This window comes from Caretta caretta, chromosome 6, assembly GCF_965140235.1.
Source record: "Caretta caretta isolate rCarCar2 chromosome 6, rCarCar1.hap1, whole genome shotgun sequence".
NCBI lineage: Eukaryota > Metazoa > Chordata > Testudines > Cheloniidae > Caretta > Caretta caretta.
The window spans coordinates 80,631,725-80,649,272 of record NC_134211.1 but is presented as its reverse complement, the minus strand read 5'-3'; the positions used below and the strand labels follow the sequence as shown (position 1 = coordinate 80,649,272).

The following is a 17,548-nucleotide window of genomic DNA, read 5'->3' as shown; positions in this document are numbered from 1 at the left end:
ATGCCGATTGGATGCAGATCCACATTTTAGTATCAGTGCAGGGTTCTACTGATGTGCCTTTGTTGGGCAGGAGATAACACCTCCTATTGGAGACTAGTATTTCACACCTGTTAATGTTTCTCTGTCTGATTTACAATTACAGAACAAAACACTTCAATAGTACCTTGTAACATAGGGTACAAATACTATAAGTGAGATTAATGCATGCAGCAATTTACAAGCACTTCATGAAGGCTAAACACTAAACATATTTTTTGAACTCTAGTACCTATTTTAACAATACTAACACACAGGTGAGCCAGCCAGGGAATGTCCAGCTATGTATCTATCAGTGTTCAGTTGGGACCTAAGGGCCTTTGCTGGAGCTGGCATCTGGTCTGCCAGTGTCACAGTTCTGACCTCTGGTCTCTAAAATTACAGCTTGTATGTTCTCTCCATATTTTTTTGTAACTTGAAACTTTCTGGAAAATGTTAAGTGAGTCACACTATTGACTGAAAAGAATAAATAAATATAACTCTAAACTGTAACCTGTTTGTTATATGTAGAGCTGCTTCCTTGCGTGCATTCCTAAAGCTAAGGAAGGAAAGGAAACCGGGAAGAATTAGCAGGGGAAGCAAAAGTGGATGGGAATCTGGGAGGCAGTGACCATGAGTTGGTTGAGTTCAGGATCCTGACACAGGGAAGAAAGGTAAGCAGCAGGAGACGGACCCTGGACTTCAGGAAAGCAGACTTCAACTCCCTCAGGGAACGGATGGGTAGGATCCCCTTGGGGACTAACATGAAGGGGAAAGGAGTCCAGGAGAGCTGGCTGTATTTCAAGGAATCCCTGTTGAGGTTACAGGGACAAACCATCCCGATATGTCGAAAGAATAGTAAATATGGCAGGCGACCAGCTTGGCTTAACGGTGAAATCCTAGCGGATCTTAAACATAAAAAAGAAGCTTACAAGAAGTGGAAGGTTGGACATATGACCAGGGAAGAGTATAAAAATATTGCTCGGGCATGTAGGAATGAAATCAGGAGGGCCAAATTGCACCTGGAGCTGCAGCTAGCCAGAGATGTCAAGAGTAACAAGAAGGGTTTCTTCAGGTATGTTGGCAACAAGAAGAAAGCCAAGGAAAGTGTGGGCCCCTTACTGAATGAGGGAGGCAACCTAGTGACAGAGGATGTGGAACAAGCTAATGTACTCAATGCTTTTTTTGCCTCTGTCTTCACGAACAAGGTCAGCTCCCAGACTGCTGCGCTGGGCATCACAACATGGGGAATAGATGGCCAGCCCTCTGTGGAGAAAGAGGTGGTTAGGGACTATTTAGAAAAGCTGGACGTGCACAAGTCCATGGGGCCGGACGAGTTGCATCCGAGAGTGCTAAAGGAATTGGCGGCTGTGATTGCAGAGCCAATGGCCATTATCTTTGAAAACTCGTGGCGAAGGGGGAAGTCCCGGATGACTGGAAAAAGGCTAATGTAGTGCCAATCTTTAAAAAAGGGAAGGAGGAGGATCCTGGGAACTACAGGCCAGTCAGCCTCACCTCAGTCCCCGGAAAAATCATGGAGCAGGTCCTCAAAGAATCAATCCTGAAGCACTTACATGAGAGGAAAGTGATCAGGAACAGTCAGCATGGATTCACCACGGGAAGGTCATGCCTGACTAATCTAATCGCCTTCTATGATGAGATTACTGGTTCTGTGGATGAAGGGAAAGCAGTGGATGTATTGTTTCTTGACTTTAGCAAAGCTTTTGACACGGTCTCCCACAGTATTCTTGTCAGCAAGTTAAAGAAGTATGGGCTGGATAAATGCACTATAAGGTGGGTAGAAACTTGGCTAGATTGTCGGGCTCAACGGGTAGTGATCAATGGCTCCATGTCTAGTTGGCAACCGGTGTCAAGTGGAGTGCCCCAGGGGTCGGTCCTGGGGCCGGTTTTGTTCAATATCTTCATAAATGATCTGGAGGATGGTGTGGTTTGCATTCTCAGCAAATTTGCGGATGATACTAAACTGGGAGGAGTGGTAGATACGCTGGAGGGCAGGGATAGGATACAGAGGGACCTAGACAAATTGGAGGATTGGGCCAATAGAAATCTGATGAGGTTCAATAAGGATAAGTGCAGGGTCCTGCACTTAGGACGGAAGAACCCAATGCACAGCTACAGACTAGGGACCGAATGGCTAGGCAGCAGTTCTGCAGAAAAGGACCTAGGGGTGACAGTGGACGAGAAGCTGGATATGAGTCAGCAGTGTGCCCTTGTTGCCAAGAAGGCCAATGGCATTTTGGGATGTATAAGTAGGGGCATAGCGAGCAGATCGAGGGACGTGATCGTTCCCCTCTATTTGACATTGGTGAGGCCTCATCTGGAGTACTGTGTCCAGTTTTGGGCCCCACACTACAAGAAGGATGTGGATAAATTGGAGAGAGTCCAGCGAAGGGCAGCAAAAATGATTAGGGGTCTGGATCACATGACTTATGAGGAGAGGCTGAGGGAACTGGGATTGTTTAGTCTGCAGAAGAGAAGAATGAGGGGGGATTTGATAGCTGCTTCCAACTACCTGAGAGGTGGTTCCAGAGAGGATGGTTCTAGACTATTCTCAGTGGTAGAAGAGGACAGGACAAGGAGTAATGGTCTCAAGTTGCAGTGGGGGAGGTTTAGGTTGGATATTAGGAAAAACTTTTTCACTAGGAGGGTGGTGAAACACTGGAATGCGTTACCTAGGGAGGTGGTAGAATCTCCTTCTTTAGAAGTTTTTAAGGTCAGGCTTGACAAAGCCCTGGCTGGGATGATTTAATTGGGGATTGGTCCTGCTTTGAGCAGGGGGTTGGACTAGATGACCTCCTGAGGTCCCTTCCAACCCTGATATTCTATGATTCTATGAAAGGGTTAATAGCAGAGCGTGTACTGTAACTGCACTGTAAAACTTTGCAGTCCCATAGGATAGAACTTGATGATTTCTGTCTGTACTGGAAGGATCAAATGTCTCTCTCTGCTATACGCCATGAATTGGAGCAAGTGTATAGTGGTCATGTGTAGCTGAGTCATAAATTAGGAAAGAAGGGGAACAGTGCATATATTGTATACATTTCCCTGATCTGACAAGAGTGCATTGCACAAACATGGTACAGTTGAGGTTCCAGATGAATTTTGGGGATCATGGCCTGCTAAAGGGATGGATCTAGCAATCAGCAGCTCTAAACTGGGAAACAAGCAGATTTCTCAACAGTGCAAAGAGATGAATGCTGCTCACAGCATGGAAGTGTAGAGAGGGTTTGTCAGGCTTCATCCCTCTCCGGAACGGCTGGGAACCACACCGCCTCCTTTAGTCCTTGCACGGCCCCTTGGGGAATTGGTTGGACCACAGGAGTCCTGGCTCAAGCCATCCAACAGGAGGCTGAGCAAACACAGGGAACAATTAGCAATTAATAAGCCCAGACCCTGGGTCAGGGTGGGGCAGCAAAGAGTCACAGCTCAGGCCCTCAGGCAGGGGCTGAGCAAACACAGGTAAATAGCTCACCCAGGCTTCACCTTGACTCAGGTACCTCCAGAGGGGGAGTTGGGAAGTAGCCCGGGGGCAGCTGACCCAAGTCTGGCTGCAGCACAGCCGGAACCCATGTCAGTGTGTTGCGGCCACGATCCCCACTGACACAGCAGCGGGCCTTTGGCTGCTAGGGATCCTCATGGGGGCTGGCACAGGGTAGGCTCGGCAACTCTTCTGGGTAGCTGGCACGGGGTAGGCTCCGCGACTCTCCCACACACTGACCTGTGTTGAGTACTGGCCGATCGGGCCAATCTCTAGGTCCCAGTCCTTAGGTCCGCCACTGGTAGTTGTAGTCTCCCCAGCGGGAGCTGGGCCAGAGGCATCTGGCCTCTCTGGCAGCTGCCTCCTGAGTGAGCACTGAGGTTGGGCTCTTATACTTCCTGTCCAGCCTCTGACCCTCTTGGGGGCAGGCTTGGAGTGCTCTGGCTCTGCCCACTGTGGTGTCCGGTGGAGCTTGTTCCCCTCCAGGGCACCGGGGAACCACACCACCTTCCTACAGGAAGCTAGCTAGCTTTTGGAGGGATGTGATGCTTTTTGGCAGGGAGATCTGTATTGAAGACACACAGTAGGGAAAACATTGGCAAAACGGACAACTGCTCAGCTGCCCCCCTCCTATTGGAGCTTTCTAGCTCAAGGTGTTGCAGACTCCTCTGTGCACCTGGATTCTCAGATAGCAAGATGCAGAAAGTTCTTTCATCTTTTGCTGGCCAGGAGATTGCATATAGTCCTCTCAGATACAGACATTGCTATAGTAGACTATATTATTATTGTTATTTTGAGGATAGACAATTACAACAACCTAAATCTGAAGGTAACTTTGAAGGCCATTTTGAGGCTTCAGTTAGTACAATGTACAACTGCCTGTCTTTTAGGTAGGGCAGCTTGCTAGGGCATGGCACCTTTGGTCTGTACTCTATTACCTGCCATTCATTTCCAGGTGTCATCAAAGTGCTTGTTACTATCTGCTAAGCCTTAAATGACCCTAGCCCTAATTAGTTAGACCCAACTTCTACCGCTCTGCTCTAACTGGTAACTGTAGATATGCTTCAGCTGTCTGTCCTGTCATAGGAAGAAGTTAATGTAAGCAGTGGTTGGGCAATTCTCCATGTCAGACCTTTTGCTGTGAAATGTGATCCTACCATATAAACATTTAAATACATTTAGTGAGAATATAGGCTACATCTTTTTGTTCAGATTTTTCTATGGGCTGCCATTCTAGCCCCTCAGGAATCATTTGAGAGTGGCTGGTTTGATAATATGAAGGTTGATAAATAGAGCTAATTGAAAAATGGCAATTAGTTTTTGATGGAAAAAATCTAAAAAAATAGATTTAGAATCTTGTTTTTTCTTTTTCATTTTCTGCATTTTTTTTCTTTGCAGTTTTTCACTACAACAGGTTTTCAAAGCAGTTGTGGTTTCAAAAAAAATTATTGAACACTGAAAATGTTACTGAATTTTTTTTGAATTATGATTTCTTGCTAAAGAGCCAAAATGTTTTTGCGGAAACATTTAATGTACATTTTCCATAAACTGGTTTCCTTTTGGCCAAAAAGCCATTTCTAACTGAAAAATTGGGCTTTGACCAAATTTTTAACCAGCTCTTATCATGAAATATATGCTCCAAGCTTTGGGAAAGATCGTGTTCAATACCATTCTAATTTATGGAAAGTGGGCTCAGATATGGGTAGGGCAGCATGATTACTATACGTTTTACTAACCTATTTTATTTATTTTAAAGCCACCTTTTTATTTTAACAATAGAATCCCAATTGAAATTTATTAAATATTTTTAGATCTTTTCTACATTTTCAAATATATTGATTTGAATTACAACACAGAATAGAAAATGTGTAGTGCTCACTTTATATTTATTTTTATTACAAATACTTGCACTGTAAAAAAAAACAAAAGAAATAGTATATTTCAAGTCCCCCATTACAATCTCTTTATCATGAAAGTTGAACTTACAAATGTAGAATTACGCAAAAAAAACCTGCATTCAAAAATAAAACAATGTAAAACTTTAGCGCCTACAAGTCCACTCAGTTCTACTTCTTGTTCAGCCAATCGCTCAGACAAACAAGTTTGTTTACATTTGCAGGAGATAAGGCTGCCCACTTCTTGTTTACAGTGTCACCTGAAAGTGAGAACAGGCATTTGCATGGCACTGTCGTAGCCGGTGTTGCAAGATATTTACGTGGCAAATGTGCTAAAGATTCATATGTCCCTTCATGTTTCAACCACCATTCCAGAGGACATGCATCTATGCTGATGATGGGTTCTGCTCGATAATGATTCAAAACAGTGCAGACCAATGCATGTTCATTTTCATTATTTGAGTCCAATGTCACCAGCAGAAGATTGTGGGGTGTTTTTTTGTTTGTTTGTTTGTTTTTTTGGTGGTTCGGGTTCTGTAGTTTCCACATCGGAGTGTTGCTCTTTTAAGACATGTGAATGCATGCTCCACATGTCATCCCTCTCAGATTTTGGAAGGCACTTCAGATTCTTAAACCTAGAGTCAAGTGCTGTATATATTCTTAGAAACCTCACATTGGTACCTCTTTGTGTTTTGTCAAATCTACAGTGAAATTGTTCTTAAAATGAACAACATGTGCTGGGTCATCATCCGAGATAGTTATAACATGAAATATATGGCAGAATGCAAGTAAAACAGAGCAAGAGGCATACAATTCTCCCCCAAGGAATTCAGTCAAAAATTTAATTAATGCATTTTTTTTAACGAGTGACATCAGCATGGAAGCGTGTCCTCTGGAATGGTGGCTGAAGCATAAAGGGGTATATGAATGTTTAGCATATCTGGCACGTAAATAACTTGCAAGGCTGGCTACAAAAGTGCCATGCCAATGAACACTTGTTCTCACTTTCAGGTGACATTGTAAATAAGAGGAGGGCAATATAATCTCCAGTAAATGTAAACAAACTTGTTTGTCTTAGCAGTTGGCTGACCAAGAAGTAGGACTGAATGCACTTGTAGGCTCTGAAGTTTGAAATTTTGTTTTTGAGTGCAGTTATATAACAAAAAAATCTACATTTGTAAGTTGCACTTTCACAATAGAGAGTGCGCTACAGTACTTGTGTGAGGTGAATTGATAAAAGAAATAGTATTTTTTATTTTTACAGTACAAATATTTGTAATAAAAATAATATAAAGTGAGCACTGTACACTTTGTATTCTGTGTTGTAATTGAAGTCAATATATTTGAAAATGTAGAAAAACATAGAAAAATATTTAATAAATTTCAATTGGGATTCTATTGTTAAACAGTGTGATTAAAACTGTGATTAATCGCAATTAATTTTTTTGAGTTAGTCGCATGACTTAATTGCGATTAATTGACAGCCCTAGTAATAAATAGCCAATAATTTGTGATGTTTGGTTACAGATTACACCCCAGTACTCTTTAATGACTGAGCATGTCCACCATATATGCATATATATATATATATATATATATATATATATATATATATATGAAAACATGACTGGTGGGAGATACCATTGAAACAGTATCTTAAAGAAATTGTCTTTTATTGTGCTACACACTGAGGTTGCTGTTCCTCTTTTCCAAATCAAACCCTCGTTCTCTGGGGTAATTTGTCTAATCATGTCTTTTCCCCAGACTGCTAGGAAAGTTGTTGGCAAAGATTGAAAAAAATTAGGTGTTATTTTGATGTTTTCCTAATTGGTCAGACACCATTGCTTCTATTAGAGTTTATTTTTCTGTAGAAAACAGCTTTTCTAGAAATTTGAGACCCATAATGCCTAACTTGAAAGTACTGGTACCAAGGGAGAGTGGACTAGTTAAAGTTTTTGTTCTCTAAATAAATTTTTAAAGTTTCTTTGCTGAATAGCTGGACAGCAATATGTGTTCCATGTCTTTCCTGGTCTTCAAAACTTTCTGAGTTGTGATATGAGTTAAGATCTGGATTGTGTGCAATGGGTGTCATTGGTGAAAGAAAATAACTTCTTTTATTCCTAGTTCTATCCCAAACCCACAGAGTAGCCTTTTTTAAAGGATGTGTATATATTTCTGGAGGGTGTGATTTTCGTTATTAATCCACGGTAGAATAATGAAATTTACACTGCTGCAGTTACACACACACACACACTCACACACACACACACACACACACACACTCTCTCTCTCTCTCTCTTACTGCTTTGAGCTGGCTGGCTTCGTAGTATCACAGAATATTTGGAACAGCTAGCTCACCCTGTTTAATGTGCCTTTGCAAATAGCTGCACTCACTCTTGGTCTTTTCTTATTCCATATACATTCTAACATCATCCTCTATATTCCTGCTGGAATTTTATCTGGGGTGATTACAGGAAGATTTTGAAACAAGAGAGAAATCCTTGGCAAAATGTTCATTTTGACTGTGGCTGTTCTTCCCAGCCACGAAATTGCATACTTCCCTTAGCACTCCAGATCTTTTTTCATTTGCTGTAGTGATTTGACATTGAAATCATTGAGCTCTTCTAGGGTGTTTGAGATCTTAATTCCCAGGTATCATATACAATTCATTTCCTGTTTGTACCTAAATGTTTTCTGTAGGAACAACTTCTCAGAGTCTGGCAAAATTATAGCTGGCATTTAAGATTTAGCATAATTTACTTTAAATCCAGATGTTTTCCCAAAGTCATGGATTTCTTTAGGTATGAATTTTAGGGTAATATTCGATTTTTCCTTAGCTATATATAATTACATTTTAAGATTAAAGACTTTTTAATTTTGGAGCAAGTGGGCTTGAACCTTGCAGTCTTTAAAAATCAGTGACTAACCTAGATATGTATAAAATATTTCTTCTGTCTGTATTTACAGCAAAAGACACCATCTGAATCATTCACTGGGCGAGAGAAGAGGTCAAATTCACAGTCCTACATTGGACGACCTATTCAACTAGACAAGATTTTACTTTCCAAGGTTAAAGTGCCTCACACTTTCGTCATCCACTCCTACACACGCCCAACAGTTTGCCAGTACTGTAAGAAGCTTCTCAAAGGGCTTTTTAGACAGGGCTTGCAGTGTAAAGGTAAGTGTGATCAACAATGTGCTAATTGCAACATTACAAGTGAAGACCACAGAAATTTTAATAATACTATTCTTTTCAGGCTGTAAACTGAATGTATTAATAATTGAGTGTACAGTAATTTATAATTTGTATAAAACATCAATATGGCTATCCTTTACTTGATTCACTGAATTATTTTAATATTTTTGTGTGTTAACAATTTACAAGAATCAAGTGGAAGAACCCATTCAGGTGCATAAGAATTGAATATGTGAAACATCAATAATAACAGTTCAAAATATTTACCATGTAGTGTTACAGTCATGCTTATATTTTGGTTGTGATGATCATAATCCCTTATTGATTAGTGACAGCAACAGCTATCTGAAGTGTCTTTAAGGCCTCAGTCTTGCAAAGACTCATGCTTAAAGTTAAGGGCCTAAGGATTTGTCTTGATTATGATAAAAGGATGTGGATTTTATAAGATGTTAGCTAACATATTTTGACTAATGTGTTTTAAAATTCTAACGTAGACAAGGAAAGTAGCATGTTAGTACGTGTTAGCTGGTCAAATTGAAGCCTAGGCTAGTAGTTCAACTTGATGAGCTGGCACATATTAATATAGTGGTCTTGTCTCTGCTAGAAAAACAAACATTTCACTTTTATCTTTAGTGAAGACAACCTTTTTGTGTTTAAATTATACACAAAGTCCCTCTTGTAATGTTGAGTAGTATACTTAGAAAGCAACTGTTTAAGGCTATGTCTACACTGCACCTTACAATGGCACAGCTATGCTGCTGCAGCCATGCTGTTGTAAGGTAAGCAGTGTTGCTGTTCTTTGTTGCCGAGAGAGAGCTCTCCCGGCGACAAAATAAAACCACCCCCCAACGAGGGGCTGTAGCTTCATTGCCAGGAGCACGGCTCCCATCGACGAAGTGCTGTCCACACTGGCCCTTTTTGTCATTAAAACTTGTCATTCAGGGCTGGTTTTTTTCATACCGCGCAGCGACAAAAGTTTTAATGATGAAAGTGCCAGTATAGACAAAACCTTAGACTAGGGCCTTGTCTAAAGTCAAAGTTATACCAGTTTAACTAAAGATGTGGGTGTAAACTGACTTAAACCAGTGTAAAAACATTTAACACAGTACTGTACTGTATTTACTTTTTTTTTCTCTCTGCTGCTGCTGCTGCCTGATTGTGTATTTCTTGTTCAGAATGAGGTGTATGGTTGGTTGACCGGTCAGTTCATAACTCTGAGGTTCTACTGTATATACAAATGTGCAAAAAATAGACAAGACAAATTGAGCCAAGTTTAAAAGTATCACAACAAAGAGAAAAATTACTGAAACAACCAAACACTTAAATATGTCCTAGAAATACCATACACAATGATGTACCATTGTAAAGAATAGTCATATTGTTCTCTAAAACCCTAGATAGATTTCTCTTATTCTCAGTATCAGTCTTCAGAATTGGAGATAGTGCCCCATTCTGTAGCACCAACTAATCAGACTGCAGCCTGATCTGCAGTTCGCTCCCTGGAAGGACAAATAAAGGTCTTTAAACCAAGCCCTGGGGTCTTCGCGTGGATAAGGCTAGGACTTCACCTCCATTCTGAACATGCCCCCACCCAGATTGCCGTAACTAACAACACTCCGCCCAAACACCCCAGGAAAACTTTGAGTGTGTATCCTGTGAGTTGCATTGGCAGCTGGCATGTGGCCAGCATAGCATTCTCTGGCCACCTCAGGTTAACTTCACATTAATCAAATGACAGAGATGGTAACTTTTATGTGTAGAACTGTAATTGTATCAGTGAAAAAGGAAATCAACAAAATAATTTTTTTTTTTTTTTTAATAATCAGATTGTAGGTTCAATTGTCACAAGCGCTGTTCACCTAAAGTGCCAAATAACTGCCTTGGTGAAGTAGCCATTAATGGAGGTATGTTGTCTTAATGACTGTTTATGTTTAAACTAACAATTAAAGGAAGGAGAAGTTTTGTAAAGCGGTTTTCAGGAGGAGTTTTTTCCCATTGCCTTAGCATAGTTTTTTGCTTTATAATATTTCTGTTTATGTATTGAAGATGAAGTGTGGGAGGAAACCCACTGGTGGTTCATATTTCATCTTCATCAAAAGGGGTTCTCTAAGATATTTAGCACCTGTAGGTAGGCACAGCTGTACCATATTGGCAGAACAGACAGCAGGCTATGACCATAAAATGTTTCACTGAGTGTGGGCTGTCAGTAGCATACATTTTGTGGGGTGTCAGTGGCTGCCAAAAAACTTCCAAACCCCTAGGCAATAAAAGAGAGCACTTACCTATCAGAGACAAAAACAAAATTGTATTTTAGTCTGGGAAGGAACATGTGTTTACTGTAGGATAATCTTCCTGAGCAGAAATGTATATCTGAAAGAACTGGGAAGGCCCTCCAAGAAAAAATTCTACCCCTTCCTGTTAGCATGATATTCATTACATCAACTGCCTGCCAGAAATGAAAGCTTGAAAATCTGCCCACTTTCCCCTGCATGTGGTGTCAGTTTTGTGTCAAGCGCAGGAATGTAGGGGTAGGCTTGACAGACGGCACTGGAGGAAAAGAGGGTGGTTTTAGATTAGTTGCTGATTACTTTGAAAATGTCACTTTCCATGAGATAAGGGAAGAAAAAATGTGGTCAAGTGTTACATTTCCTAATGCATGTTGCAATATTTTAAGTTGTCAGCTTGAACTCTTCATAACTTAAATAAAGTACACACAAGGTTTTTATTAAACAATTTCCTCTGTTAAACCTTTTTTTTAATTCTGTGCTTCATTAAACAGATATTGAGAGTAAAATAAAGATTTTTTATTTTTAAATAAATGTTGAATAAAGTGTTGTTAAACTAAGGAAAACTGACTATAAAAATGAGAATTTTCAGTGTTCATTGCTAGTCGGAGAGGGTGAAAATGAAGGTGAAGGTTTTCAAAAATGGCTAGTGATTTTGAGTGCCCAACTTGAGACAACTTATTGGGGCTTGATTTTTCAGGAAGTCAATGCTCAACAATTTCTATAGTCAGACCCCTATTAAGTGGGCATCCAAAATTTCTGGTCTTTTTTAAAAATCTTGGACAAGATGTATACCTCAGTTCACCATAACCACTCCTGTAGTATACCTCTGTTCAGTCAGGATAACTGGAGATGATGCCCAAGTACGGAAGAACACAGCATAATTTTCAAATCCAAGGGCCAAAAATATGCTGTAAATTGTTCATATGTTCATTTTATTGATGATGTTATTGATTCTTCTCTATAGAGAACTTCCAGCTGGTTTTAAAAAATTAATCTATGCAGCTTTTCCAACCCAACTTCTATTTTGACAGTGCAAATACCTATGAGCACAGAGCTACGTGGGGTCAGAGAGAGTCCTTGAGTCGCATTGCTGTCTGGCTGGGGGTACGTAGGGCAGTGCTAAGAAGAAGTGTGGGTGTGAAGGAGTTGAGCCACAGGCAGACAGTGAAACAGGTGCTGTTGTTCAAGAGCTGGGATGAATGACCAAGGCACTCCCTTAGTTGCTCCTTAATCACTGCCTGAAACCACCTGCTTCCCTTGCTGACAGCTGCAGTCCATTTCCCAGTCACTCCAGCCTTTCCCTTTGGAAAAGTACCATGCTGCTTTCACTGACTTCCCTCCTACACGTGTGTCTGATGCCAAGCCGATGACAGGCACATGGTGCTATCTCTGTGGAAACGATAGAGTGAGGCAAGCTTGTCTGAAGCTGCTGCTGGGGAAGGAGGCAGACAGTGTTTAGAAGGTGCTGACAGGAAGCCAGTTCTCCCTTCCCCACGTACAGCTCTTCAGAAGCAGGGCTCAGCCATCTGCAGCTCCTGTCCCTCTATATCTGCTTAATGTTCCTTTCCCCCAGTACCTAGTAAGTTCTCCATCACCTGTCCACACCCAGCACTGGGACTCTGTGTGCTGCATCCTAGATGCAGAAATGTAGGGCCCCACTACAACAGGAAGTTTCATCCTAGTATTGCATTGTATTTGTTTAACTAGAGCATTGGATAGGTGTCTTCCTAATACTTTAAATCTAAATACATAAATAAAATCAAAAAATGTCACTCTGCCCATCTGCTCTGTGATGCTTCTCCCCCAGAACAGCAATTGAAGTCTGGAGCTATGAAATTCAAAGTATGATTTAATTAATAAACAAATTGAACACTAAATGTAAGAGATTATTTTTAACCACTTTGGGATTTATTATACATAAAGATTAAAAAAGTTTAAATGTTGGGGAAAAAATAGAGCCCCAGACCTTAATGTATCATCCATGGCCATATGATTACATCTGCCAAAGATGGCGTATAATATGTTCCTTGCACCGCCACATATAAATGATTAGAATCCAAACTGTATTAAACTATTGCCTCTGAGTTGAGTGGTTAACGTACCTAATCGTCTGCCAGAGGGACCTTTCCTCCTCTCTCTTCCCCGCCAACCTCTTGCCATCTGTGTGAAGTTGATTGACAGCAAAAGCTTTCATGTTCTCTTTCTTCATTGGGCATCCTTTACTGTCAGACTGACTTTATTTTTATTACCTGACATTTGAGAAGAACCTTCCCCATAGATAGAATGAGTGGGTCATGGAGAATGCTCAGAGTCTTCCAGATGGTATTTCCCTGTCTCAGATTTCTATACATGGCTAGCTGAGTGGGAACAACTACAGTGCTAACAACTGAAAGGGAATACCCCAGAAAATCTAATGCTGTCTTTCCTACTTGTCAGCACTAAAGGTTTTGGGTGGTTGAATCATAGCCTGTGTAGCATCAGGGTTAAAATAGGCCAAAATAATTTGCTTGAACTAAAGATATATAGGTATATTGTATATAGTACATGTTGTTTTTTCTTCTAATCTCACTTAGGCAACTCATATCTTCAAGTGAAGAAGAAAGTTCAACACCATGTTAGGAGAAACAAATATAAACACAATATGAAATTTAAATTACTGCTGAAGGAGCACATACCGTAACAGAATCAAACTGGCTCCAGCTAGAGATTGAGTCTAGTTTTAGCAGCCACTAAGGAGATGCAGTCTGTGCCTCATCTTAATACTTGAAAGGAGGGGGAACCTAATCACTGGTGAATTTGGCCCTGGTTTCACCTAGCCCTGTCTTTGTTTCACCTCTAGCAACTCCACATCCATCCTGAGATGCATCCATTTTGCAATGCTGTTTTATAATGGAACTGTTGAGATCAATCTAATATTTTCATGATAAACATGGGCACCTTCTGTTCAATATTATGCATTAACATGCCATTCTTTGCAACTTCTATGCAAAGGGGGGAAAAGTGGTGAAAAGGGGGTGGTATTTTCCTTTTATTTATATATATAGTGCTATGGTAAATAATTACCTCGGGAGTTTATTTTAATAGCTTATGGTCACATAACAGGAAATTGCTAGATTTGAAATTCCTGCTCTCCAACCTAACCACACATCAGTCTGCACCTGTGGACTGCCAACAACTATTAGGCATGGTGCAAATCATTCAAGCTGCATAGAAAATCTGCCAAGAATTATAGAGGCTGAATGCCCATGAGTATAGAGAGTTTGAACAAAGGCCGATAGATTAAAAATGCCTGCTTTGACTTTGGCAGTTTTAACAGAAGATCATATTTCACATTTTCTTTCTGAAAGTATTGCATTTTGACAGGTTTTTGGTTCTGGATAGTGATTACCAATAACTAGTTAAACTTCATGCTCGGTCAGTGTAATAAGCTTACTTTTGTGGCAGAGATGGGCCTAGAGGCTGTAGTGATCAGATGTGGACCTGAACTTTCCCTAAGTCCATGGTTTTGATTTGACCTATCCCTGCTATTTTTATATAATTCTGAAAACCATATTCCAGATTTGCTTAGTCCTGGTGCTGAGTCAGATGTGGTCATGGAAGAGGGAAGTGATGACAATGACAGTGAAAGAAATAGTGGTCTTATGGATGACATGGACGAGTCTATGGCTCATGATTCTGAGATGGCAATGACAGGATGCCACAGTGACAATGGGGAAATGCAAGATCCCGACCCAGACCATGATGATTCTAACAGAATGATCAGGTGAGCCGGGTAGCACAACCTTTACCACCATATCTTATTGCACCTACTATGTCTATAACTAAGTCAAAAGCTTGAAAAATCTGCAGATATTTTGATTCCTAAACAGAATGGAGTCTCAAATAACTCTTGCAGCTGCTTCACTGGATATTTTTATAAGGGGTTTGAGAGAGGACTATATATAACTGTCTTTTAGATAAAGCAGCAGCAAATTGAAAAGAAAACAAGCATCCTAGGTCTGTTTGGTTATGAAATAAAACAAGAATATTCTTTTTTTAGCATGCAATAAACTTTGATTTTTACTTTTTTCCTGCTATTTTCTAAAAGTAGTATTAGAATATTTGTGGTTTCAGCTGAATGGTTCTCCCACCCCCTCTTGAGATGTAAGTACACACCTCTCCAATGGGGATGAAAAATGATGTAGCGCATTTAGTTGTGTGCTTGTTTCTCAAAATCTGGACCAGTAATGGACTCATCAGATTCCTCCACTTGGGTGGTCACTGAAAATGGGAGATGGTATACCCCCCAACACACACTGGCAAATCAGCTAGTAACAGTAAATGTGGACCCATGACATACTATGTCATGCTTTGAAAGGATTTTCTTCTGTTTTGTCTAAAATTGTCTAATTTGTAAGAAGCTGTTATTGATTTTTAAGCCCTTCAACAAGCAACAATATTCCACTAATGAGAGTGGTGCAATCTGTCAAGCATACAAAAAGGAAAAGTAGCACAGTAATGAAGGAGGGATGGATGGTTCACTATACCAGCAAGGACACACTGGTAAGAAAGAATGTTAAAAAAGACCTCTCTTACTGTATATAATTTATAATACTGAAGGACCTGATCCTGCAAATAACTTACACACTTTGTTCACAAAAATAGTACCATTGACTTCAAAGCTACTCAGCGTTTGCAGGATCGGGGCCTAAAGTTGTAACTATTTTATAGCTCAGGTCTACTACTCAGAGCCTGAAGCACATGTAACAAATATTCACTCCTCCAGGAGAGAATTAGTTAGAGCACAAAACAAATCTAAAGGTGTCAGATTTACTGTAGCAAGTAGAATATGAAGAAATTTGAAAAAAAATCTAAGAAAACAAAATCAATATATCTCTATTATCTGAGATGTTCTGAAAAATAGCTTTAACTTCTGACTGTCATTTCTTAGCTAGACATAGAGGAGAGTCAGGGCTTTTGTAAAACTAAAAGTTATACTATCTGATACAAGAACATCCATGGCTACTAAGAGGGACATGGAAAACTTGGAGGGGGGAAAAGGTTATTTTCCTTCGAAACTGTTGAATCAAGGATAAGAAGTTGGGTTTTGTTGGCATGCTGAAGTGAAACACTAGGGATCATTCTCAGTGCAGATGGAATGTTGAGTAATTTTAGCAGCAAACCTCTGGCAAACTCTATTGAGCATTATGCAGATTGAATGGATCTGAACAGATTTTCAAAGGGACAGAAAAAGTCACCTCTCTGAATCCAAGACTACTCCCCAGACAAATACAGAGTCCTCCTGCAAATCATTTAATACAAATTATTTTTTTCAGTCAGAGTGTATCCCTTCACCTAACCACTGTAGAGTTAAATAAAACTTTTGCAAAAGTGAATTTTAATAACTATATCTTGTTCATTTACTTTAAAAAAGCTGTAAAGAAATTATTATTTTTATTATAGCGGAAACGACACTATTGGAGGCTAGACAGCAAATGCATTACACTCTTTCAAAATGATACTGGAAGCAAATATTACAAGGTAAAGATGGCTTCTGTTATTTATGCAGGGCTTTTCAATCTTTTCCCATACTGACATATAATCATCAAGAATTGGAGTGCATAGTTGAGTTAGTTAATAATTATTTGTACTACACTAGTGGTAATTCTTTGAACTACACTGTTCAATATTTGTTTTAATTGTTGAACCTGAATACATTTACCTTTACCTTGCCTGTCACAACCAAAAAACAGTAGAATTTAATGTTACAATGGCCAGCATAATACTCATGCTGTCAAAGTGATAATATTTTTACTGTTGATGAGAGATTCAGACTCTGTTGGAAAAACCCATTTAGGACATATCTGTGAACAGAGGGTTCATTTTCTAATGCTCCCATCATTCATAATATAAAACCCATCTAAATTACTATGTATATGGAGGGAGATGTTTTAATTTTGTCCATTGGGCAATTAGTGTTCTGATTTAGACTTCGATAGGTATGGCTTTTGTTCTCAGGTATCCCTTGTTACAAAGATAGTTGAAGCCTTTGGGCATTATGGCAATATAAATATTAAATAATAAAGAACATTTTAAAGTTTTTGCTGTCATCTTTGACCTTTTGGGCCCTGATTCAAGAAAGCACTTAAGCATGTGCTTAACTTTAAATGGGTCCCATTGAAGTTAAAGGTCATTAAACACAGGCTTATGTGTTGTGAATGGGGCCTTAATTTGTGTCTTCTCTCTCACTTCAGAACAGCTGAATTCTCCTTCATGTATACCTTACTTATGGCAAAAAAGGTCAGGGGTTCTGGAACAATTTGTATAATGGGTGTTATGTATAATGGGTGTTATATGGCTATAATGGGGGTGTTAAGAGTCATTGAACCAATTTGTAAACCTTGTATATGATGGAAACCACTTCAAGCCAGGGGGTGCTGTAACATCCTGCACATCCCTAGTTCCAGCACCTATAAGAAAGGTAGCAATTATTTTTCTAATGGAGGTCTGCTTATGTATGGAGCAGCCCTACTCATCCCTGCCTGACATTGCCCGCTTAATCTCTGTGATAAATTCACAATTATAATTTAAAAGCACTACTTAGTCTTGCAAAGGATCACTTGCAGTGGCCTCCCAAACAGAATTGTGCATTGTAAAGTCCAAGTTACAAGGTTAG

At 39.9% G+C, this 17,548-nt stretch overlaps 1 protein-coding gene across 4 annotated transcripts in view; it reads left to right on the top strand.

Moving 5' to 3' along the window:
- Window positions 1–17,548, top strand: part of PRKD1 (protein kinase D1) — a 297,785-nt gene that overhangs the window by 244,265 nt on the left and 35,972 nt on the right. For all 4 annotated transcript variants that reach the window (XM_075129740.1, XM_048854091.2, XM_048854090.2 and 1 more), the window contains 5 exons: window positions 8,377–8,587; window positions 10,432–10,509; window positions 14,452–14,656; window positions 15,312–15,435; window positions 16,336–16,413. In XM_075129740.1, coding sequence (XP_074985841.1) covers window positions 8,377–8,587; window positions 10,432–10,509; window positions 14,452–14,656; window positions 15,312–15,435; window positions 16,336–16,413 — 696 coding nt within the window. The remainder of the gene's footprint in view (window positions 1–8,376; window positions 8,588–10,431; window positions 10,510–14,451; window positions 14,657–15,311; window positions 15,436–16,335; window positions 16,414–17,548) is intronic.